The sequence below is a fragment of the Dasypus novemcinctus genome, chromosome 16 (assembly GCF_030445035.2).
Source record: "Dasypus novemcinctus isolate mDasNov1 chromosome 16, mDasNov1.1.hap2, whole genome shotgun sequence".
NCBI classification, from domain to species: domain Eukaryota; kingdom Metazoa; phylum Chordata; class Mammalia; order Cingulata; family Dasypodidae; genus Dasypus; species Dasypus novemcinctus.
Window position 1 is genome coordinate 51,485,251 of NC_080688.1, and position 24,670 is coordinate 51,509,920.

The 24,670-nt window shown below is 35.9% G+C and overlaps 1 protein-coding gene across 4 annotated transcripts in view; it reads left to right on the top strand.

Moving 5' to 3' along the window:
* Positions 1-24,670, top strand: part of GALNT1 (polypeptide N-acetylgalactosaminyltransferase 1) — a 165,089-nt gene that overhangs the window by 112,395 nt on the left and 28,024 nt on the right. For all 4 annotated transcript variants that reach the window (XM_058277142.1, XM_058277143.2, XM_058277141.2 and 1 more), the window contains 2 exons: positions 671-837; positions 6,539-6,746. In XM_058277142.1, the coding sequence (XP_058133125.1) occupies positions 671-837; positions 6,539-6,746 (375 nt within the window). The remainder of the gene's footprint in view (positions 1-670; positions 838-6,538; positions 6,747-24,670) is intronic.

Sequence of the window (24,670 nt, forward strand, 5' to 3'; positions counted from 1 at the left end):
TTTATTGCCTGTTATTGTTATCCAATCATCTGTTATCTAGTAATCCAATCTAGCTAGTAAGATTGGAAGAAGAGACCACATTGTCTAACAATTAATTTGCGTGTGTTTATTCTTTCTGGTCACTGCATTTTTGGACATAAATAGTCTTTATTAAGCAAGATACATATGATACTTATAATGGAGGAGGCAGCCCTGAGTTTGGCCAGAAGAGCATCAACTGTGAAGTCTTCAGTAGGCCCTGATGCTCACTCACTGTCTCCAGGTTCTCCATTTCTCATCTGTGAAATGTGGCTAGTAGTACCTACTTCACAGAATTATTAGGAAGCTTAAGTGCCTGGTGGGAACTCAATAAATATTAATTCTCTTCCTTTGTGGGAGGTGTATACATATTTTCTAGATTACTTAAATGTGTAAACATTAGTGGCTTTAGGCTTTTCATTTACTTGGATTCTTGAAACACAATTCATTTCAGGATTGATAATATAGCCCACTAAATTTGCCAGTAAAATGAATGAATAGAAATGATTTATCAGGAAGAGGTGCATCTTTAAAATAATTTTAACCTAAATGTGTAACTTTTAACTAGGTACTATTTATTATACTTGTAATGTTAACCAAAACTTAAGCTATTTAACAATCACTTTTTATAAAGACTTTGCTTTGCCTCTAGGTGTAAAACAAAGGTGTATCCAGATAATCTTCCTACAACAAGTGTGGTGATTGTTTTCCACAATGAGGCTTGGAGCACACTTCTGCGAACTGTTCATAGTGTCATTAGTCGCTCACCAAGACACATGCTAGAAGAAATTGTTCTGGTAGATGATGCCAGTGAAAGAGGTAAATTTTTAATTTTAATGCCAATAATACACTTACAAATTTTGTCAAGGTGAAAAAATATAATTACTGTAATATTAACCTGATGAATTTATACCAACTTCTAATTTATCCTAAAATATTTCAAGCATTTGAACTCATTCATGTGGGCAAAAAATTATAACTTTTTGAAACTTAAAATATTACTTCAATTAGCATTTCATTTATGTCACATCTTAATCTTGTTTTAAAAACAATAATGCTATATAATGTAAACGTTTATGTCAAACAGTGAAAAAGCCTGTGTAATTTTGTTAGGATATTCTCTCTGGGAAGCTGCAACCCTGAGTCAATGGAGAGAGAAACTGGATCCTACTTAGAGCAATGAATGGAGAAACTTAGTTCCATGTTTGGTCAGAAGTATCTTTGATAACAAAAAGGAATCTTAGCTGGGTGAGCCTTAGTTTTCCTGACTCTTCTTAGGTTTCCCCCATTTTCTCCATTTCCAAGTTTCTGGATTGATCTTGGCTAGGTAACATAAAAGAATTAGGAAAGAACTTATGAAAAGGTATGGTGTACCTTCTCATAGTGAATCTGTAGTGACTCAGCCCAAATATCCTTCCACGAATCTCAGAATTTTTCAAAAGTTTAGTATTTCCCAAACTGTTTCATAAAACACTCTTTTGGGAAAGGATATATTAATTAAATTTACCTTGGGCCAACACTGTTTATTCTGAATTCTTTCTCACATTGCAAAATAGTATAAAAAAGGCTCGGCTTAGTTCATTGGTAAAGAAACCTGTTAAACTCAAGAGGACCCAGTACTACCCAGTCTTTTTTCCTCACAACCCCTCTATTACTAGTGCCTATCTTAGTGTTATGTGCTCTCCACAATATTTCTGTTCCAAGGAGGAAAATCTCAAGAAAACTACAGAAAATAACTCTCTATTACTTTTCCTTCCTTTTTTGACCAGACTTAACTGTCATGATCTATCATTTTAATCACTTTTGCTAGTATTTTCAATCTCCTTGCTTGTTCCCTAACTGCATATGCCAAGATGGTTTAGTTACGTGTTTTACCTTCTCCATCCTGTGCCCATATTAAGTATGTGCATTAAAGAGTGATTAAATATAAAATTTTGTATCTCGATTATTGGGATAATTTACACATTGTTAGCAATTTAAATTTAATACTTTGCTAGATTGTAAGAGGTACAAATGAAGAATAAGATTCAATCCTACCTTCTCAGGACCTTACAAACTAAGAAAGGAGACAGTTCATAATCATCTAAAACATTGAAATAATAGTATAATATATAATGTAATTAAATGTCAAATATGAAGAAAGCTATTGTAAATGACAAGTACTGAACTTAAAGAAATAATTACCATTGACAATAGAGTTTTAAGCCTTGATAGTTAATTTGTGTCCAAGGAGTTAATCCTTCTTTAAGAAAATTGGCCCAAGTTAAGCAGTGAAATATACAAACATCTATCCTGGAAGTGACTTGTGTTTGGGTTACTTATATGTTGATATTAGCTAAATTAAATATTACTCAAGGAGAGAGATTTTCTTTCTGGTAAAAAGAGTTATTTTCCATTTCCTCTTTTGATACCTCTGTCATTCTGTTGAGTGTCTGAGAGGGTTAAGTGGAACAGTAAGCTTTTGTAGGCTATGACCTGGTCAGAAAGGGGCATGTCCCCACACCTCTAGAGTGCCATAGAAACCCATATAGACCAGTTCTCTTTCTCTTTCCTCATCCACAGCCTTGCTTAATTATTGCATCCTATATAAGTCTGTGAAAGAAAACTGGTGGGAGGGAGACGTCTACTTTACTGCTCCACCTGAGGCTCTTAGTCACCAAGCAGGATCCCGAATGCACTTAGAATCCTGGTCATGGGTCTGATTCTCCTTTATCTTCCTGCCTGGGGGTCACCATTTCTGGTGTTGGGAACCATAGGGCATTGTGTTTTAAGATTTTAATTGCAAGTCTTGCTGTCCAGGTTATGGATTATTTTGTTTTTTATGCCCTGTATTTTTTAAGTTTCTTGTTCCTAGTCCTGGGACACATCCAAGGCACCATCATTTGTCATCTAGACTACTGAAATAGACTAATTGGTGTAACAGTTCCCCTTCGTCCACTCGCACCCCTTCCTACCTGTACATCGCATGTGCAGACTGTGCCTCTTAAGAATGTAAATCTGATCGCGTCACTTCTCTAATTAAAGCCCTTTCTCTGAGTCCTGCATGACCTGGCCCGTGCCTCCATCTACAGGCACATCTTGAACTACTACTCCCTTCCTACCTCATCCTCATATTTTTGCCCATCACCATACTTTTCTTCTTTGAATTTGTTCAAAGTATTATCCTCCTTTCTATGGGCCTTTACTTGTACTGATTCTCTTCCCTCTCCCTAGAACATTGTTCTCCGGGAAACATTCTTTTCCACCACCTTTTCAACCTAGTTAATTCTTGAAAGTTCAGTCCAAATATGATTTATTTAGAGATTACCAGACCAGGTCATGTCCCTTGAAGCACATCTCAGACTACACTCTCCTACTCCACAGTTCTCACCAGAGTTTTCATTCTTTACTCGTCTGTGTAATGTCTCTCTTCCTCCATTAGACTATACACTCCGTTAGATCTATTTGCTCACCATTATCTCCTCAATGCCCACAGTGTGTCTTACTTGGTAAGCAGTCCAGAATTTATTTAATGAATGATTGAAAGAATAATCTACAGTTAATTCTGCATATTTATGTCTTGTCTTTGCAAACCTCCTAATTAGGTTGTGTAGCATGCAGAATCTTATGGGCTTAGGATACTTGATTTCATAGTTAATCTTCTAAGTTGTCAGTAGCTACCAATTATTAAAGAAGTATGAAGTAAGTGCTATAATTGTCCCTATTCTATCGATGAGTAAAAGGAGACTTAGCAAGCTAGACAGGCTATCTAAACCCTGTATAAGCCCAGTTTGACCTCTTAACTGGCATGCACATCACTGCTGATACAACTTTACTGTTTCAGGGTTTGTAATGAAGATAGAGGTTGGATGAATCTCAGTTAAATTAGAAGTTATATAATTGCCACTGCAGAAGGTTATTTTCAGGTGTAAAAACAACAGATTTAATATCCCCTATCCGAAGTGACTGTTATTTTTCTCAATTTATGCAAAAGGAAATGGAGCGTCATATTTAGTAGGAATTAAGTTTATTAGACTCTGAAATCCTTCCTCTTCCAACATTTATTTAGAGTTCTATCTAGCTAATACTTCTCAGTTATTGCTGTAAGCAATGAAATATTCCCTGATACTCATTCCCTGACATTTGCACTTCCTGACAACTTTACATTCTCTGATGGAAAGATTGTCTAGGGATTCATTTATAAGCCAAAAAGCTATAAAGATAGTCTAATAATGAAGATTCTCCCCTATTTTTAGAGGACATAGTGGCTTCTAACCATAATCTCTTAACCTCCTATGGCTTCCTTTTTGTAAAATGAGACATGATTAGATAGTTTCTAATCTCCAACAGTCCTGAGTCCATAATTCTATATAGCTGAGAGGAAGACACCTATTTCTTAGTCTTATTGCAAGAAAGCCTTTAGATACAAAGTAAATTTATGGAATAACAACTTTTTTGTGCTCCCAGATCATAGAATCGTACCTTTTTCATTCTACATGTAGATAACTCAGTGTATTTTAGCTGTGGGACTTGGGCATTCAATTGCTTTGGTTCTTAAGAAGCATTTTAAACTAATGGTTTTTTTAAAAACATATCGGGAAGCATATTGTTTGTATATACCCAATAACCTAACACACGAGATTCTAAAGTTTGCAGATCAGGTGATAAAGCCCTTAACTGTTCTCAGTGAATTTCTCATCTGAGATTTCTTGCTGTGGATAAAAAGATAGGCTTCAAAGTCAGGCAGACCTGGGTTTGATTGAACCTTGGATCCAGCCCTTTCCCAGCTGTATCAACTTGATAAGTTCATTTAATATTCTGAGCCTTAGATTTTGGTTTCTAAAATATTCATAATAATACTTAACCTTATAGGGTTGTTGTGAGGATTAAATAAAACATGTGCCTAGCATAATTCTAAGCAGGCACAAAATGATAAGTATTTTTAAGTGTTGCTTTTCTCCAGGATTGGGCACTACCCTCACCTTTTTATTCAGAATCAAGTTACATTTAACCTTCTTATCCTAAGATTTGATTCTTAAACTCATGGTGGTAATCAGATAGTTCTACTCCAGTTATTTTTTAGGTATTCTTTTTGGCTCCAATATTAGAAAATATATTAGCAGAAATAAAAACGATCAATATTGTGATGTAGTTGGTTACATAGCCCTTTCTCTTTCACAATTTTCATATCCTTAATTGCTTTTTGAGTCATTCTATTCTTACCATTTAAAAAATGCAAAAACTATTTCACTGCTATTTGCCTTTCCCTCCACACTGTATAAGAAGCCCTTTTGATACCCACTTTTAGTATTTAAAGAGCCTCTTCACACATACATCCTTACCGCTGTATGACCGTCCCAGTGCTAGATTTCTGTGGGCCAGAGCAAGTCATAGGTATCCCCGTAGTTCCATCTCCAGTGTTTCTTTCCCTAGAGAGATTACAGTTAGAATGACATTTGGCCATACCACCATCCTGGCATAAATTTCATGAACTAACCTGGCCTGAAAAATTCTGTCTTTTTCTTTGAGGAAGTTGAGCTTTTCTGCTTTTTAAAGTTAATTATGTATTTCGGAGACAGGCCATCCTTTGCTTAGGTACATAACATCCACCCGAACTCTCCAGGAAAGCTCACTCTTGCTTTTTCCCTTTCCCCCTCCCTTTTCTGTTTCCCTCCTCAATTATCCTTTACTTCTTAAAAACAAACATGGGACGCGGCTGTGGCTGAAGCACTTGAGCTCCTGTTTACCATATGGAGGACCTGGGTCAATCTCCAGGACATCCTGGTGAAAAATGAAAAAAGTCATCCTAGACCTGTGGGGAGAGGCAGAGGTCTGCACGCCACACACAGAGGTGCCGGCCCCTGTGCGGCACGGAGGCTCCCGCACACAGCAGTGCAGCAAAGAAGATGATGATGCAACCAGATAGAAAAAGTAAATTAATAACAACAACAACAAAATGAACAAATTGTTTTACTTAGACCTACTTGTCTACTAAGAATCTCTTATTTGGACTGCAGTTACAGTCCATTGTTTCTCTTCTGAGCTTGACCTCTCTTCCTGCTTCCTGATACAAGAAATAATATACCCGAAGTCTGTAGACCAATAAAATAAGTCATTTCTACCTTTGAAGAAATCCCACAATTTTCTGATTTCTAACAGCTGTTGTATACTCTGAAGTCTTGCTATTAAGGTCTGGATTCAATGCTTTTGGACTGCTTTCTTTCCTGATTCCCAAGCAAGATAGAAAAAGAAATTAACCAGAAAGAGTGGCTTAGAGAAATGTGATAAATGCTTATCATTCACTGAGCCTGAACCCAAAGGCTTTCTTGTAATTCCACACGTAATAAGGTAAAGGCAGCTCTAGTATACTAGGAAATAAAATTGCTTCCTGGTAGAGAAAGGGGCTTATGAGTCACACAACCTCGTGGAAGTACTCAGTAAATAATTGTTGAATAAATATTGTTCATCAAAATTGCTTTCTATCTGCTTTAGCCCTGTTCACACTTTTTCATGTTATTTTTAAATTTTGTTAATTTTTCAGACTTTTTGAAAAGACCCCTAGAGAGTTATGTGAGGAAATTAAAAGTACCAGTTCATGTAATTCGGATGGAACAACGTTCTGGATTAATCAGAGCTAGATTAAAAGGAGCTGCTGTGTCCAAAGGTCAAGTGATCACCTTCTTAGATGCTCATTGTGAGTGTACAGTGGGATGGCTGGAGCCTCTCTTAGCCAGGATCAAACATGACAGGTAAATAAATTTATTTTTCATGCACTTGTCCTAAACTATGTTGTTAAGTTGCAAATTCTCTATTTTTAAATAAAACCAAAAATAATTTCCTCCCAAGTTTCCATTAAAATGTCCATGAAGAGCACTCTAAATTAAATATAACAGAAGACCACATTATAAAATCTGGAAAAAGGAATATATGAAAATTGTTTGTGTATGGGGATGAATTAGGAAACATGTTGTTGAAACATATACTGTATACTCTGATTGCTAAGGTGGAGCAGAACAGGTGAGCAATGAACTCAAGGAAGGGAGGTATTTTAGTTTCCTCAGCTGCTCAAGCAAATATTATACAGTGGGTCGGCTTAAACAGTAGGATCTTATTAGCTTACGGTTTTGAAGCTAATAAAAGTCCAAATCAAGGCATCATGGAGATGCTTTCTCCCTGAAGATTTGTGTTCTGGAGCTAGCTGCCAGCAGTCTTTGGCTCTTCTGTCACATGGCAAGGCACATGGCAATGTCTCTTGGTCTCTCCCTTCCATTCTTTCAATGTGTTGCCTCTTGCTTTCTGTAGCTTTGTCTGTCTGCCTGTATTTCCCTCCACTTATAAAGAACTCCAGTAATAAGATTACAACCCATCCTCATTGAGGTAGGCCACACCTTCTTAACTGAAGTAACCTCATCAAAAGGTCTTACTTATAATGGTTCCACATCCACAGGAATGGATTAAATTTAAAAACAGGTTTTTTGGGAAGTGGACTTGGCCCAATGGCTAGGGCGTCCACCTACCATATGGGAGGTCCATGGTTCAAACCCCAGGCCTCCTTGACCCGTGTGGAGCTAGCCCATGTGCAGTGCTGATGCGTGCAAGGAGTGCCGTGCCACGCAGGGGTGTCCCCTGCATAGGGGAGCCCCATGCACAAGGAGTGTGCCCATAAGGAGAGCTGCCCAGTGCAAAAGAAAGTGCAGCCTGCCCAAGAATGGTGCCGCACACACGGAGAGCTGATGCAACAAGATGACGCAACAAAAAGAAACAGATTCCTGGTGCCGCTGATAAGGATAGATGCAGTCACAGAAGAGCACACAGCAAATGGACACAGAGAGCAGACAACTGGGGGCTGGGAGGGGAGAGAAATAAATAAAAAATAAATCTTAAAAAAATAAAAAAATAAAAACAGGTTTTTCTGGGGTACTTACCACTTCAAACCACTACAGTAGGATAAAACCCTTTACTTGTGCATGGTACTTATCACGTCCTGTCATCTCATCTCTGTCAGCATCTGTACAAGAGACTACACCTCTCAGCTTTTAGTACACCAAGTAGTAGAAGGGGATAGAGAGCAACATACTACATCCTGAAATGCCTAATTGTATATGAAAAGCACTATAATCTTAGATAACCCAGGAAGGGCATTGAAAACAATGCAAGTCTGTGGTTGTAGTCCTTCACGTGCCACACTTTTCAAAAAACTACCTACTATTTGACTCTGGCTTAGTTCTTATATGAGACCTAACTTCAGACTCCCAGATCAATATTAGTTGAATTTTTGCTTGGTACTAAAATTTAAGCCCAAGACTATGCATGTTAACGTAACTACAAGGTTTAGTTTTCAGTAGTATAAACTTTTAGTAGTTGAGTGGTACATGGGATAGCTAAAGCCACTGTGTTTATTCTGTTTGTTAGCAAATGGATGCTAAAACTGCATTTCTCCCTTTTCATTTAAAAAATAGGAAAAACCACCATTAGGCCACTGAGAAGATACAGCAGCCTTAGAAAGGAGAACATTGCTCTAAAGAATCAAAGGACGAGGCTGCCTGTGCAGATTATATCCTTTCAGTAATAGAAGGCTGATTTAGGAAGTAATCTGTTTGCATAAACACAACATATAACCTTTATGAAGCAAAAGCCTGAACCCATAGAGAGAAAAATATGAAGTGATGACAGAAGTTTGGAAGGGAAATTAGCTGAAATGACAACACAATGACTTACAGTTTTGGCTTTATGGTAGAGTAGATAATCCTGAATAACCTTTCCAAGTACAGATGTCAAAATGCTGGATAAAATACAAAACATTTAAAAATGCACTGAGTTGGCACAAAAATAAGAAATTTGCAAATTTTGAAGTACAGTGAGAGCAAACACTAATGCCAGCTTTCACCTTGAGGGTATCTGCTGAACCCTGAAGTGAACTTCTCCCTTGATAGACAAAGAAGATGAGAGTATGGGAGAGAAAGCCTAGGCTCAGCTTAAGGTGGAAAGACTGATAGCAAAAAGCTGCATAAATATGGGATGTTGAAAGTCTGTATCCTCAGTGTGAATGAGAAATAAATCTTATTTCACCAAAAAGGACCAGTAAGGAAACTTGCTAAGTATGAGGTAAAGAAGGGTGGTAGGGGGAATCTCCCCTAAGAATTTGTGAACAAAATATAGAAAAATAGGGAACCAACCCAACTCATTTTATGAGACTAGATAAACCTTCATACAAAAGCCAGAAAGGAACTATGAGGAAAATTACAGCCCAGACCCACTTATAAACACTAATACAAAAATCTCACAATTCCAGCAAACTGAATGAACCCAGCAGAACAAATTTTTAAAGGATATCCTATTGTGACTACTTTGATTTATCCCAGGAATGCAAGTTTGGTTTAATATAACAAAACCAATTCATATAGTATATTCTAGTAACATTTTTTAAAAAGTATAATTAAAAACTTAACATTACTGGCACCAAGGGATTACTACCAAGCACCAACTAGCAATGCAACTGCAAAAAGACCTTGACCAGAAGGGGGCGAAAGGTAAAGACAAATGAGTTTACATGGCTAAGAGACTTCAGAGTGAGTTGGGAGGTCATCTCAGAGGTTAAACTTATTATGCACATCTCAGCAAGATCTTTTTGACTGCCAAAGTAGATAATACCACAAATAACTGGGCTCCTGAATGCTCTGAGGACATCCAGACACTATAGTCAGGGCAGGTAGCTCAGGATTTTGGTGCCTTGCCAGTGGGCCGTACTTTCGAATTTATGCTGCCCAGTGTGACAGAGTTGGATTCGGTTGTGGTTTCCCTATACATGGTTCTTCCGTCCTTCTATTTGAACCTATAATTAGTACTAGAGTTGGTAGGCGTACGTCCATGAGACTTAAATCTTTGGGCTGTCCATGTGCCAGTTGTGCCCTGAATCTCAGCGGAGTTGAGACACCTACTCTACAGATCATTGGTCTCACCCAAGACAACTGACAAGTAGGTGATGATGGACAACCACCACACCAAAGAACCGAGGGAGTCTGCAAATGCAGGCAGGAGAGTCCCATCCATCAGCCATATGGGATCGCAGCCTCCTCTCAATGAGAGGTGTAGTGGATGTCACCATCCCAGAATCCTCAGGTTGAGGAACAATCTATGGACTAAAGTTGACTTACTGATATTCTACTATAGAATCATTGTGATTCTAGCAATGGAAAAAACTATATCATTGATGTGGAGGCAATGGCCATTGGAGGTTCTGAGGACAGCAAGAGGGAAAAAGAAGTGTAATATGGGGGCATTTTCGGGACTTGGGATTTGTCCTGAAAGACAATGCAGAGATAGATACAGGCCATTATGTATCTTGTCATAACTTATAAAATTGTGTGGGAGAGAGTGTAAACTACAATGTAAACTGTAATCCATGCTTAGTGGCAGTGCTCCAAATGCGTTCATCAAATGCAATGAATGTACCACACTAAAAAAAAAGTGTGTAAGTGTGTGTGTGTGAGTATTTTGATAGTAATTGGGCACAGAGACAATTATGAAATTATGTTTGAGATGAACAACATCGGTCGGCAAAATTTTGTGGAAGAGAGGGATAAGATTCTAGATTACCTCTTTGATTGCTCTGCTTGTTTTAACTAACCTAGAGTTTATAAAAATGCCTTAAAGTTCAGGCAAAATTGTTTTAAAAAACAAAACAAAACAAAAAACCTATCATTAAAAACCTGTGATCAATTCAATAGATACAGAAAAAAGGTTCACTAAAATTTAACATGATTAAAAACATACTTAGTGCTCTGTTATAAAGTGTTGCTAACATTCTTATTAGCACACTGATATAGAATTTACTAATCTGGGGGGTGAAAAAACTTACTACACATATCAGATTAATAAAGAAATGTTGGAAGCCTTTTTAAAAATATATGGCACAAGCTAAGGATATCCTGAATCACTATTGTTATTTAGTATTTTATTAAATGTCTTAGGTTTTACAATAATAAAAGAAATAAGGGTATAAGATTGGAAAGGAAAAAAAAAAACAATTGTCAATTATAGATGATATAAGCAAAATATTAGAAATAATAAGAATTTAGCAATGTTGTCTAATAAAGATCAATATAGAAAGGACATTTGCCTTTCTCCACACCAGCAAGGAATAGTTAGAAAATATAATGTGTTAAAAAAAAGAGAGATACCTTTTATAATAGCAATAGAAATCATAAAGTATATTTAGGAATATATTTTACAAAGTTTGCATAAAATAGAAAACTATTGAAATTCACTAAAATTAATCTAAGTGGAAAATGAATAATGCTTATGGATAAGAAAATCAATATCATAAAAATAAGAGTTCTCCGAAATTGCTCTATAAATTCAATACATTTCCTATTAAAATCTCAGAATTTTATCTGAGGAATTGCCAGGCAATTTTGACATTTATATGGATATATATAAAGAAGCAAAAAGAAGAAGATTCAGGCACAAGGGGACCTACCAGTTACCAAAATATATTTTAAAGCTGTTTAATATTGGCAATGACCTATTAATGCAGGAATCCACAAATGGAGCAGTGTCCAGAAACAACCCCATGTTTATATGGAAACTTGATTTATGAAAGATTTATGACAGAGCAGACACTGATTATTACAGCAGAGAAAAAATGGACCATTAAATAAATAGTGCTGGAACAATTGGTTATCCATAAGGAAAATAAATCAAATTGAATACTTAACTGCATATCATACACAGATATCAGTTCCTTAAGGATTAAAAACTTAAATGTGAAAAGCAAAAATACAATTCCTTGTGAAGACCATAAAGGAGATTATCTTTATGATCTTGGATATGGAAAGATCTTTTAGATAAGAAAAAAGAAGGAAAGAGTTAATTCTGCTACATTAAAATTAAAAATCTCTGGTCATCAAAAGATGCTATAAAGAGTGAACAAGCCACAAAGTAGGATAAGATACCTATAACACATAATTGACAAAGAACTTATATACAAAATATATAAAGAACACCTATAAAGCAGTAAGACAACCCTATAGAGAAAAATGAAGTGGAAACAGAAAATTTCAGAAAATACTGATTCTTGACAAGAATGTGGAATGATAGAAAATGTCTTCTATTTATTGTGGAGTCTAAATTGGCATAACTGCTTAGGAAAAAAAATATTTTCAGTTACCTGCTAAAGTTTAGCATGTACATACCCTGCAACCTAGCATTTCCATTTCTAGAAATAAACTTAGAGAAACTCATATATATACACCAGAAGACATATGCAAGAATGTTCTTGTGCCTGGTTCAAAATAGCAGAAAATAGGAAACACCTGTAATGTCTATCAACAGTAGATATTATCTAGGGGAAAAAAAGGAGTTTAAAGGGGAAAATGTGTCCTAGAAACATCCACATAGAGAACATAGTTACCTGTGGAGAAGCAAAACTCGGGCTGACAAATTCCTCTTCTGGCACAAGTTCTACTTCTGGCTGACTAGAAGGTTTTGGAATAACCCTATCATTTTCGATACCTAAAAAAAAAAAATACCTCTTTGAAAGTGGCAGAGAGCTGCCAGAGTTGAAGGGCCAAGATGTGGGATAGGAGAGAAGCCCAGAAAATAGAACCTCACACTTGGATCCTCCTTACTTTTCCATTTGAAGCAAATGCCAGTTTTAAAAGTAGTGACTTTGCAGCACAGAAGTTGAGGCGAGCTTTCGAAAGACTCAGGGAGCTATGGAAATAAAAGTTGGCCACAAGGGTGGCCACAAAGAGCTTTGGTCATGGCCACAGATGTTCAGTTAGGATCCAAAAAGTTATGCCCTAGAAGAAAGGGTGACCAGAGATGTACCAGCTATTACAGTGAATTAAAAATAAAGCAGGGACAGATGCAGGGCGTTATATATCCTGCCATAACCTACAGAATAGAGTGGGAGAGAGTATAAACTACAATGTAAACTATAATCCTTGCTGTGTAGCAGTGCCCCAAACTGTGTTCATCAGTTGCAATGAATGTACCACACTAATGAAAGAAGTTGTTGAAGTGGGAAAAGTGGGGGGTGTGGGGAGTTAGATATATGGGAACTTAATATTTTTTAATGTAACATTGTATGTGATCTATATATCTTTAAAAAAAAAAAAGAAAGAAAAAAGGCCAGTTTCAAAACATGTCTGGACTAGAATGATCAAGGATTGCTAGTGCTCTTAGCCTGGGTGCTAGCTAGAAGCAAAAATACTCTTTGGAAAAAGATAACAGTTATCCAACTTATCAAAATATCTCTAAGCTTTTTTTAATATTCACTTTTAGACTTGTAATTTTTTAAAAAAGCAGGAACATAAGGAGATATGTTATTAACAAACTCAAAGAAAAATAATATAAATAAACCCACAGTAGACTCAGACTTGGACTTTAAAATATTTATGAGTAATGGGTTCAAGGAATTTAAAAACTTCAGTAAAGAACTGGAAGCTATAAAGAAGAAATTAAATGGACATTCTAGAACTGAAAATTATAATAACTCTGGATGGATTCGTAGATACAGCTGAAGGGAGTATTATTAAAGTGGAACATGTCAAAAAAAAAATCTGAAACATAGAAAAGCGAGCAGAAAATACTGAAAAACAGAGAGGTACATGGGATATGAAAAAATTTCCTAACAAATGTATAGGCCATCCCCCGCAAAAGGGAAAAGGAGCAAAAGCAATAATTGAGAAAATAACATCTGAAAATTTTCCAGTGATAAAGACAGCAAACTACCTATTGAAGTTTTGTGACCCTTTAACAGGGTAAATACAAAGAAAGCTATATCTGGACATCATAGTAAATTGCTGAAAACTGAAGACGAGAGCAATGTAAAATGTCAAAGAAAGAAGACAGCCCTAATGAGACTAACATTTGACTTCTCAACAAAAAAACAGAAGCCAGAAGACAATGGGATGCTCTCCTTAAACTACTGAGAGGAAATAATAACCAACCTAGAATTCTATACACAGCAAAAAATGTCCTTCAAAAGTGATGGTGAGATAAATACATTTTCAGTCAAAAACGGAAAGAGTCCATGAGCAACAGGCCCTCACTAAAGGAGATATCAAAAGAGAATTCTTCACACAGAAGAGAAATTCAAATGGAGCTACTGTAGTAGTGAGGGCAGGTGGAATGAAAAGTAACAGGAAAGGAGAGCATGTGAGTAAAATAAATGACTATTAACCATATGTAAAGCAATAATGTAGCATCTTATGGGGTTTAAATATATATGTATTATTAATAAATATAGCATCAATAGCACATAGAGTGGTGTGAGGATAAATGGAGTTAAAGTGGTCCAAGTCCCTTACATTGTGCAAGAAGTGGGATAGGAAGAGTACTGATCTATATTATGCATGTTAAGTTAATACATGTAGTAATTTCTGGGATAACTGGTAAAAGGATAGTAGATGATTGTATATCTAATAAGCTAATAAAGGGGGAAGTGGATAATAAACATACTTAATTGAAAGAATAAAGGAAGAACCAGAAAAACAAAACAGGAGACCATTTAAAAGCAAATAGTAATATTTGGGATATCCAGGGATAGTAATATGGTGGATTTAACTCAAATATATTCATAATTAAAATTAAAAAGATGAATACTATGAATGACAGTGCATAATTTATTAATAGACAAAAAGTAGCCTTCAAGGGATGAAAATAGTCCTCTGAAAATTAATAAGACACTTCTAAATAAACCATGAATCAAGGAAGAACATATCAGTGGTTGCCAGAGGATAGTGTTAGAGGAAAGATGTAAACAAGTGCTTTGGTTCCCTCTGCCAGAAGTAATTGATTCATACCTACATCCTAGGGTGAGAGGAGTAGGAAATCACCTACCCCAAAGACATGGGTAAAGATATATTCCTGCTGGAGGCAGTGTTTGCCTGCCACAGAGAAGAGGGCTGGGAACACTAGGAAAGCCCCACCTCCACGCCCACTCCCATAGGACCTGACTAAGCCTGGCTGGTCCAGGACAACAGAGGACCTCCTCTAACCCTACCAAAAGCTTAGCTCCAAGTAATAAATAACAGTAGTCGACCACTGGAGGAGGAGCAAGAACAAGAGAGGTACCCTTTGTCTTCAGATGTGCAGGGCCTGCTGATAGCTGAGGTGGAGCAGGAACATTGAGAAAATCTTAGCAACCTAATATGTATATAGAGATGTAAATGTCATTCAAAGGGTGCATGCATAAACAAACTGATACATCCATATCATGGAATACTACTCGGCAATAAGAAAGAACAAACTCTATGGATACATGCAACATTAAACTCAGAGGAAAAAAAACCAATCTAGAAAGGTTACACCCTATATAATAGATACATATATAATATTTTACATATATATAATCTTGAAATGAAAAGATTTTAGCAAGTGATAGAGAACATTTCAGTGGCTGCTAGGACTGGTTTTGGGAGGAAGGATATAGCATGAGGGGGTTTCTTTGGGGAATGAGGAAATTTTGTATCTTGATTATGGTGGTGGTTACTACACAAATCTGTACACACGAGAAAACCTCATAGAACTGTAGGCAAAAAAAGTGCATGTAAAAACTGGAAAAATCCAAATTAGGTCTGCAGTTTAGTTAGTGGTATGGTAATAGTTTTATTGTACTGTGGTTAAGTAAGATGTTATCATTGTGGAACATTTGAGTGAAGGGTACATGAGAAATTTCTGTAACATTTTTGCTACTTCCATGTAAGTCTAAAATTATAAATTTTTTAGACTTTTGATTTTCAAATGTCATCTCCAGTAGCATAAAGAAACATGAAGTAGCTGGAAATAAATTCAACATCTTTACATTTTAAAAAACTAAAATATTTTGGGAGAAATTAAAACTTAGAGAATATGCATGTTTATATCTGAAAATGCATTATTATAAAATGTCAGTTCTTCACAGATTGATTTAAAACAATCAAAATCAGAACAGATTTTTTGTGCATATATAATAAGACAAGGTAATTTAAAATATACATGGAAATTCAAAGGGTCGAAAACAAGACAATCTTGAAGAAAAGAGTGGGAGAATTTCTCTACTGGATATTAAGGTATAAAACTATAGCAATCATAATGATATTGTTTTAGTTCAAGGATGAACAGACCCCTGGAATAGAACCCAATGTCCAAAAACAGACCCAGGCATTCATGAATACTTGATTTATAACAAAGGTGGTACTGCAGAACAGTGGATGATCATTTTCAATAAATGGCTAGGGATCAGTCGGATAATCACATGGGAAAATAATGAAATTTGATGCCTGCTTCAAAATCAGTTCAAGGTGAATCAGATCAAAATGTAAAACAAATATTCTAGAGGGTAACATGTAGACTATCCTCATGATCTTGGGTTAAGAAGAAACGTACTAAAATAAGATTTAAAAGACTAGCCACAAAAGAAGAGATCAAATGGACTGCACCAAAATTAGAAACTTTCAATTATAAAATTATGTCATTGGGGCAAAAAGAAAGCAGATCACGTAGGAAGAAGGGGTATTTGCAACACATATAACTGAGAAAGGGATTTTATCCAGAATATTTAAAGAACTCCTCCTATAATTTAAAAAGAAAAGGAAAGACAATTCAATTTTTAAAATGGGAAAGATATTTGAACAGGCACCTCACAAGAGGCTGTTTAACTGGTCAGTGAGCACCTGAAAAGATGTTAAACTTCATCATTTATTAGAGAAAAGATGCTAAACTTCATCTTTTATTAGAGAACAGCCAATTAAAGCATAAGTTAAACAACTGAGTGACATTGCTGCAACAAAACATCTTCCATTTCCAATCACTTCTTAATATTAATGCATTTTCTCATGAGTACAACTAAATAAATGGGGAAAAAAATGGTTTCAGAGCCCTGTCTCATTCTAACACAGAGATGTTTATCTATGGATACAAAAACTCATGAGAGTGAATGGATTCTTTGACAGTTTCCAGAGGATGGAGGAGGTAAGATTGTTGAGTGACAATTGTCATCACATCCTCCACTCTACAATGTTTCTGAATTCAGAACCACCCAATAGGGCTTTCCCTAGATTGTAATGTCATATCAAAGGAACCCAAAATCTACCCCAAACATCAGTGGCTTACTAAACAAATATTTATATCCCACTGTCGTACATGTTGTCTGAAAGTAGATGGAGCAGAGGGAAAAGAGCAATGGCAGGTACACCCTGTAAGTCTTCTGCTGTATAGTGTGCCATATGTCTTGTCTAGTTATATTTCATTGACCAGAGCTAGTCACAACAAGCTTGATGTCACTGGGGAAGTATAATCTTCAAGTCACATTGCATTGACCAGAGGCCAGTGAAAAACTGGGAACAATATTACAATCTACCTTTTGATATAAGCCAAAAAAGTATAGACAAAGGCAAAAAGTAAAAAGACTGGAAGCCCTACCACTTTAATGCTTTCACCAAAACAAGTGTTTCACATTGTTCCTTTCCTCAAAGGTTTTGTATCCTTGTCCAGGCATGTACCATATTAGTAATGTTTAGGTTGATGAGGTACACACGTTATCAAGAACTTTGAAGGGTCTGAGATTTTACCCTACTTGCAAGCAGGTGAGTTAACCTGTAATTATGTGGATTCTGGCAAAAGACACAAGACTCCTGGGTAGGAAACAAAGGAGTTTATTTCTTTAGAAGTGTTTTTATCAAGAAAGGATGCTGGATTTTGTCAAATGCCTTTCCTGCTTTGATAGAGATGATCATGTAATTTTTCTCCTTTGATCTGTTAATGTGATATATATTACATTAATTGATTTTCATAATGAACCATTCTCACATACCTGGGATAAAACCCACTTGATCGTGGTATATAATTTGTTAAATGTGTGTGTTAGGTTTGGTTTGCAAGTATTGATAATTTTTGTATCTATGTTCATTAGAGAGATTGGTCTGTAATTTTCTTTTTTTTTTTGTAGCATCTTTATCTGGCTTTGGTATTAGGGTGATGATGTTGGCTTAATAAAATGAGTTAGGTAATATTCCATCCTCTTCAGTTTTTTGGAGGAGTTTGAGTAGGATTGGTATTAGTTCTTTTTGGAATTGATTGGTAGAATTTATCTGTGAAACCATCTGGTCCTGGTTTTTTCTTCGTTGGGAGGTTTTTAAGGACTGATTCAAACTCATTACTGTTGCTTGATCTATTGAGGTATTCTCTTTCTTCCTTTGTCAGTGTAGGTTGTTTCTGTGTTTCTAGAAATTTATTCATTTCATTTGAGTTATCCAATTTTTGGCATACAATTTTTCATAGTATCTTCTTGTATTTGTTTTTATCTTTCAGGGGGTCAGCGGTGATATCCCTCATCTCTGATTCTATTTATTTGCATCTTCTTTCCTTTTTTCTTTATTAGTATAGGTAATGGTTTGTTAATTTGTTAATCTTCTTTTTAAAAAAACAGCTTTTGGTTTTGTTAATTCTGTCTCTTTTTTAATTCTCAATTTCATTTATTTCTGCACTGATCTTTGTTATTTCTTTCCTGCTGCTTGCTTTGCGATTAGTTTGCTGTTCCTTTTTTTTCTAGTTCCTCCAGGTATGCAGCTAGGTCTTTGATTTAAGCTCTTTCTTCTTTTTTAACGTAGACATTTAGGGCTATAAATTTCCCTGTCAGCAATGTCTTCATTATATCCGGTAAGCTTAGATAGGTTGTGTGTTCTTGTTTTCATTCACCTTTAGATATTTATTGATCTCTCTAATGGTTTTTTCCTTTACCCACTGATTGTTTAAGAGTGTGTTTAACTTGCGTATATTTGTGAGTTTTCCAGTTCTCTGCCCAATATTAATTTCCATGTTCATTCTGTTGTGGTCAGAGAAAATGCTTTGTATAATTTCAGTCTTTCTAAATTCATTTACTGCTCTGTGACCTAACATGGTTTATCCTGCAGAATACACTTAAGAAGTATGTATGTCCTTGTTTGGGGGTGCAGTGTTCTGTACATGTCTGTTAGGTCTGGTTCCCTCAATGTATTAAGATCTCTGTTTCTTTATTGATCCTCTGTCTAGATATTCTTTCTTTTGCTCAGAGTGGTGTTTTGAAGTCATCCATTATTATTGTAAAGGCATCTCTTTCTCCCCTCAATTTTGCCAGTGTTTGCCTCATATATTTTGTGCATCCTGGTAAGGTGCATAAATATTTATTATTGCTTTTCTTTTTGGTATATTTTCCCATTTATTAATACATAGTGTCCTTCTTTGTCTCTTTCAACAGTTTTGCATTTAAAGTGTATTTATGTCCAATAATCATATAGCCTCCCCAGTTCTTTTTTGGTTACTATTTGTGTGGACAGTCATTTTCCAACCTTTCACTTGCAACCTATCTGTGTAGATAGTACATAGATGGTTCATATTTTCTTTATCCATTCTGCCCTCTGTATCTCTTAACTGAGAAGTTTAATCCATTAACGTTCAGTATTATTACTGTAAAGGGGTACTTGCTTCAACCATTTCATCTTTAGGTTTTTATATGTCATATCTTATTATTATTATTTTTTTACCCTTTTAGTTATCCTTACTAATAATCTTTCCTTTCTACACTCTCCTCTAAACCTCTCTCTCTTTTTTTTCAACCTAGAGAACTTCTTTTAGTATTTCTTGAAGGGCATGAATTAATGAATTCCCTCAATTTCTGCTTAGGTGTGAATAATCTAATCTCTTGTTTTTTGAAGGACAATTTTGCTGGATACAGAATTTTGGTTGGCAGTTTTTGTCTTTCAGTACCTTAAATATGCCTTCTTGCCTCCATGGTTTCAGATGAGAAGTCAGCATTGAATCTTATCATGCATCCCTTCTCTGTGACGGATCTCTTTTCTCTTGCTGCTTTCTCTTTTATCTTTGGCATTTGACAATCTGATTAGTATTTGCCTTAGAGTAGAAATGTTAGGATTATTCTGTTTAAAGTGCCCTGCTATTCCTGGATACATAAACTTCATGTCCCTCGCAAGAAGTGGGGAAATTTTGGGCCATTATTTCCTCAAACACTCCTTCTGCCTTTTTCCCCTTCTCTTCTCCCTCTGGACAGTTACAATGCTTATGTTTGTGTGTTTTATGCTGTCACTCCATTCTGAGTCCTTGCTCATTTTTTCCCCCCTATTTTTTCTCTGTCTTCTATCTGTGGAATTTCAGATGTCCCATTTTCTAATTCACTCATTCTTTCCTCTGCCTGTTTAAATCTGCTTTTGTGTGATTCTAGTGTATTTTTAATTTCTCCTGGTGTGCCTTTCATTACCATGTGATTTGTTATTTTTTATTTGTGTTTATGGTTTCTTCTTTGTATGCTCCCGGAGTGTCTTAATATCCTTTATCCCTTCATCTCCTTGAATTTTTTTAGGTAAGTGTGTACAACTTAGTTATTCCAAATTCTGCTTTTTAGTTTGTTCCTTTGACTGGGCTATATCTTCCTATAAAGTAGGAAGGTATTTCTTCCTATGCCTTGTGTTGTAATTTTTCTTTTTTTATTTAAGCATCTGTTTATCTTGATGGGTTTACTTTGTTGGTCAGTTTCTCTTTCTTGCCTAGGGTTTTATTTCTGCTTATCTTTTTGTTAAGACTCTTCTTTGATACTTTGTACCACTTATTCTAAATATTTGGAATTTCCTATGTTGAACTGAAAAAAAAAAAAGAGGAAAGAAAAGAAGCTAAAGGAAAAAATTTTTTTAAAAAAGAGAGAAGGGGAAAAAAGGGAACAGGAGGGGGAAAAACACTAGGCCACTGGTGTCCAGCAAGCCCCTTCTTGCCAGCTTCCTGTGCTGCTCACCCATCTGCCCCACCACTCCCCCAGCTCCTGGCTGGGAACCCCTTATCACACACGCTGATGACCCTGTAGCTCCACCATTTCCCTTATGCCTCCGCCATTTCTCCTATGCCCAGAAGCTTGCCTGTGTTCCCTCCACTTCTGGAGAAGTGCAGCCTGCTGCTCTTTACCCCACCAACTTGGATCCCTTTCTCCATTATTGATATTTAATTCTAATCAATGTAATAAGCAATGAAAAGAATAGTAGCTATTAGAAAGAAATCAGAATAATCATTTTTATGTGTAAGTATGCAAAAATAGCAAATGTAAAAAAAATTTAACTAGAAAAAAATATTAAACTAAACTACAGATGAATCTTTAACTGGTGTCAGTTGGGAGAAGGACTTTTATAAACTTAGTGTCCATGGAATAAATCACAAAAATCAATAAATTTGAATACATAAATACTTAAAATTTCTGCACATCAAAATTCATCACAAGAACTTTAAAAATAAATAAACCTGAAAATAGTTACCATAAATAAAAAGCATAATATTCTTAAAATATGTTTGTGTTGATTCTTACGTATCAATAGGAAAAGAGACCAATATTACAAGAGAAAGCATAAATAAGACATATGAATAGGGAATTCACAGAAAAAACACAAGTTACTAATAAACTTGAAATGTTCATTTCTTCGTAATCAAAAAATGCCACTTGTAAGGGATGTATTTTTGCTGACTAAAAAATACTTATATAAAATTCAGAGATAAAATATGCAAAGCAGTAGAGATCCATTGAATCATATATCCTCCCTTAAGAAGATGATAGTAGTTTAGTATATACATTCAGAGTTTTCCCAAGTGTTCCTATCATATCTAAGCATTGAATTGCCTTTTTAAAAAAATCTTACCAATTTATGGATTTTTAATTTTTCACTCCTAAATGCTGATGAAGGAATAGTGAAATAGCTCCTCTCTTCTACTGTAGGTAAATTTGGTCATCTTAATGGGGGATGCGAGATAAGCTGACAAGTCTTAGCCTTTAAGCACAGTAGGTTGTGAGATAAAACAAGAAAATAGTTTTCCAGTGTCTGACAGCAAAGAGACTTGGTGAGGTACCATCCTGCATGCACTATTAAGGACTAAAGAACTAAGGAGCATGAAGAAAATAGTTGAAAAATAAGAAGTTCCAAGATTTAAGAAACATACAGGGAAACAGTGGTGAATGAAAGCTGGGGAGAAAGACCACTAAGTATCACTATTTAATATTCATTCATTCTTTTTTTTTTTTTCAACAAAAACTGATAAAGTGCTGTGTTCTAGGTCCTCTTCTAACCCTTGAAAAGTTAACTTATTTATCCTACAGCATGATGGACTGAACCATTCCAGAACTCACCTTGCATGTAGAAGGCAGGTCACAACTTTCCTGCAGAGCACTGTGAGAGAACAGTCATGTTGTAGCTGCCTGGGGCAAGAGATTGCTGGCCATATGACATAAAGTACAATGCCCTGGACCATGAGGAAACTTCCCTAGGGGAGAGGGGACATTTAGAACCATGTTAATGGGGGATTTCTTGGTGCCACACCATGCATGCTCAGGATAAACCACATAGCATACAAAGGATCAGGGAAGCTCCTATGCTTTGGCCTGAAACTGTTCTCTGAACTCATTGTATGGATAAGCCCTGAAAAGGCACACTCTCACAGGTCCATCTGCAAAGGCTGGGAAAGATCTTCCCTTCTGTTTCCTCCCCCTCCTTCTCTCCCCGCCCCTCGCAATCAAGGAAAACTCAGTCAGCTCTGTCATAACACTAGTTAGATACAAGCTTAAAGAAAAAACACCTCAGACTCTAAATTCCAATAATACCTTAAAATTCAAAATGTTCAGGGTTCAACCAAAGTTTACAAAACATACAAAGAAACAGGAAGCGATGGCCTAGGGAAAGGAGATTAAAGCATTAGAAAAAATCCATAGTAGGATCAGTCCTGGGACTGGTCCCAGGACATATCAGACCAAAAAAATATTTTTTTTCATATTCCTGAAAAAAAAAAGGTCCTGAATATGTTCAGAAAAGGTCCTGAATATGTCGAATATATGGACAAAAATTAAAGGAAGTCAGGAACACAATAGATGAACACAAAGGGAATATCAGTGGAGAGATGGAAATTATGAAAAAGAACCACACACAGCGGAAAACTATAGTAACAGAAATTTTAAATTCCCTGGAGGGATCCAACAACAAATTGGAGGTGGCAGAAGAAAGAATCAGAGAACTCGAAGATAAGGCAATTGAAACCATTCAGTCTGAGGAACAGAGAAAGAATGAAGAAATGTGAACAGCCTGTGAGAAACCTATGGGACAACATCACATGTACCAGTACACGCATTGTTTTATTCTCAGAAGAAGAGAGAGAATATTCAAAGTAATAATGACTGAAACTTCCATGAAGGCAAAAAGGCAGTGGAATGACATATTTAAAGTGTCAAAAGCAAAAAGTGGACAACCAAGAGTTCTATATCTGACACAACTGTCTTTCCAAAATGAGGGAGAGATAAAGACATGCCCAAATAAACAAAAGCTTAGGGAGTTCATCACCACTAGATAGGCTTTACAGGAGATGCTATAAAGAATTCTGCAGGTTGAAAGAAAAGGACACTAGACAGTAGATTGAAGCTGCATGAGGAAACAAAGATCTCCAGTGAGGGTAATGACATGGGAAAATACAGAGCCATAACTATTCTATTTTTGGTTTGTAACTCCTCTTTTTACTTCCTACAGGATCTAAAAAGAAAATGCATAACAAGTAATGATAAGTCAGTGGTTTTGGACTCAGTGTATAAACATGTAATTTGTGACAAGAACTGCGTAAAGGTGGGGAGACAGAGAGGTATAGGAACATAGCTTTTGTATGCTATTGAAGTTAAGTTGGTATCAAATGAAATTGCTATGGATTTAGAATGTTAAAATTTAAGCCCCATAGTAACTACAAAGAAAATATTGGAGAATATACTGGTTCATGGAGACAGAAAGTAGAATGCAGTTTGCCTAGGGAAGTGAGCAGGAAGAATGGGGAGTTAATGCATAATGAGTGTAGGGTTTGTTGGGGAGATAGGCAAGTTTTAGTTATAGATGTTGTTGAGGGTACTGTAACATAGTGGATGTGATGAATCCCACTGAATGGTATGGTTGAAATGGGAAAGTTTATGTTACCTGTATATATTTAAAAAACAAAAAGCATGGTGGTGGACAAAGCATACCCATTTATTAAATAATAAATATCAAACCAAAGACAAGCAGTAGGACCATTAGAGAAGGGCTTTCAGGGTATACATAAAACTGATAACCAAGTTTATCTTTTAGAAAGCAATGTGATTAAGGTGGGAAGGGACACTTTTGCTCTGTCCTTAGTTATGGTTTAAATATTTAGAAGAATGAATTTACATGTTTGTTACCTGTGTAATAAAATAAAACAAATAGATGGAAAACTTAGACAAAAAGATCTGAACACTTCTCAAAAAGATAAAGATGTCCAATATACATATGAAGAGATACTCAACATATTATGAGGGAATTACAAATTAAAACAACAATTTAATGGCTAACTCCAAAAAAGTGACCACACCAAATCCTGGTGAATATGGATATAGAGCAGCAGAAAGTTCATTGATTGCTGTTGGGAATGCAGAATGGTACTGCCTCTTTGGGAGATAATCTGGCAGTCTTTTCCAAAACTAAACATAGCCTTACTATATGATCCAGCAGTCATGCTCTTTGGTATTTACGCAAATGAGTTGAATACTTTTATCTGTGCCAGAACCCACACATGAAAACTTTATGGACACTCTTTTCATAATTGCCAAAAAATTGGAAATAACCAAGATATCCTTCAAGAGTTGAATGATTAAATAAATTGTGATATATCCATA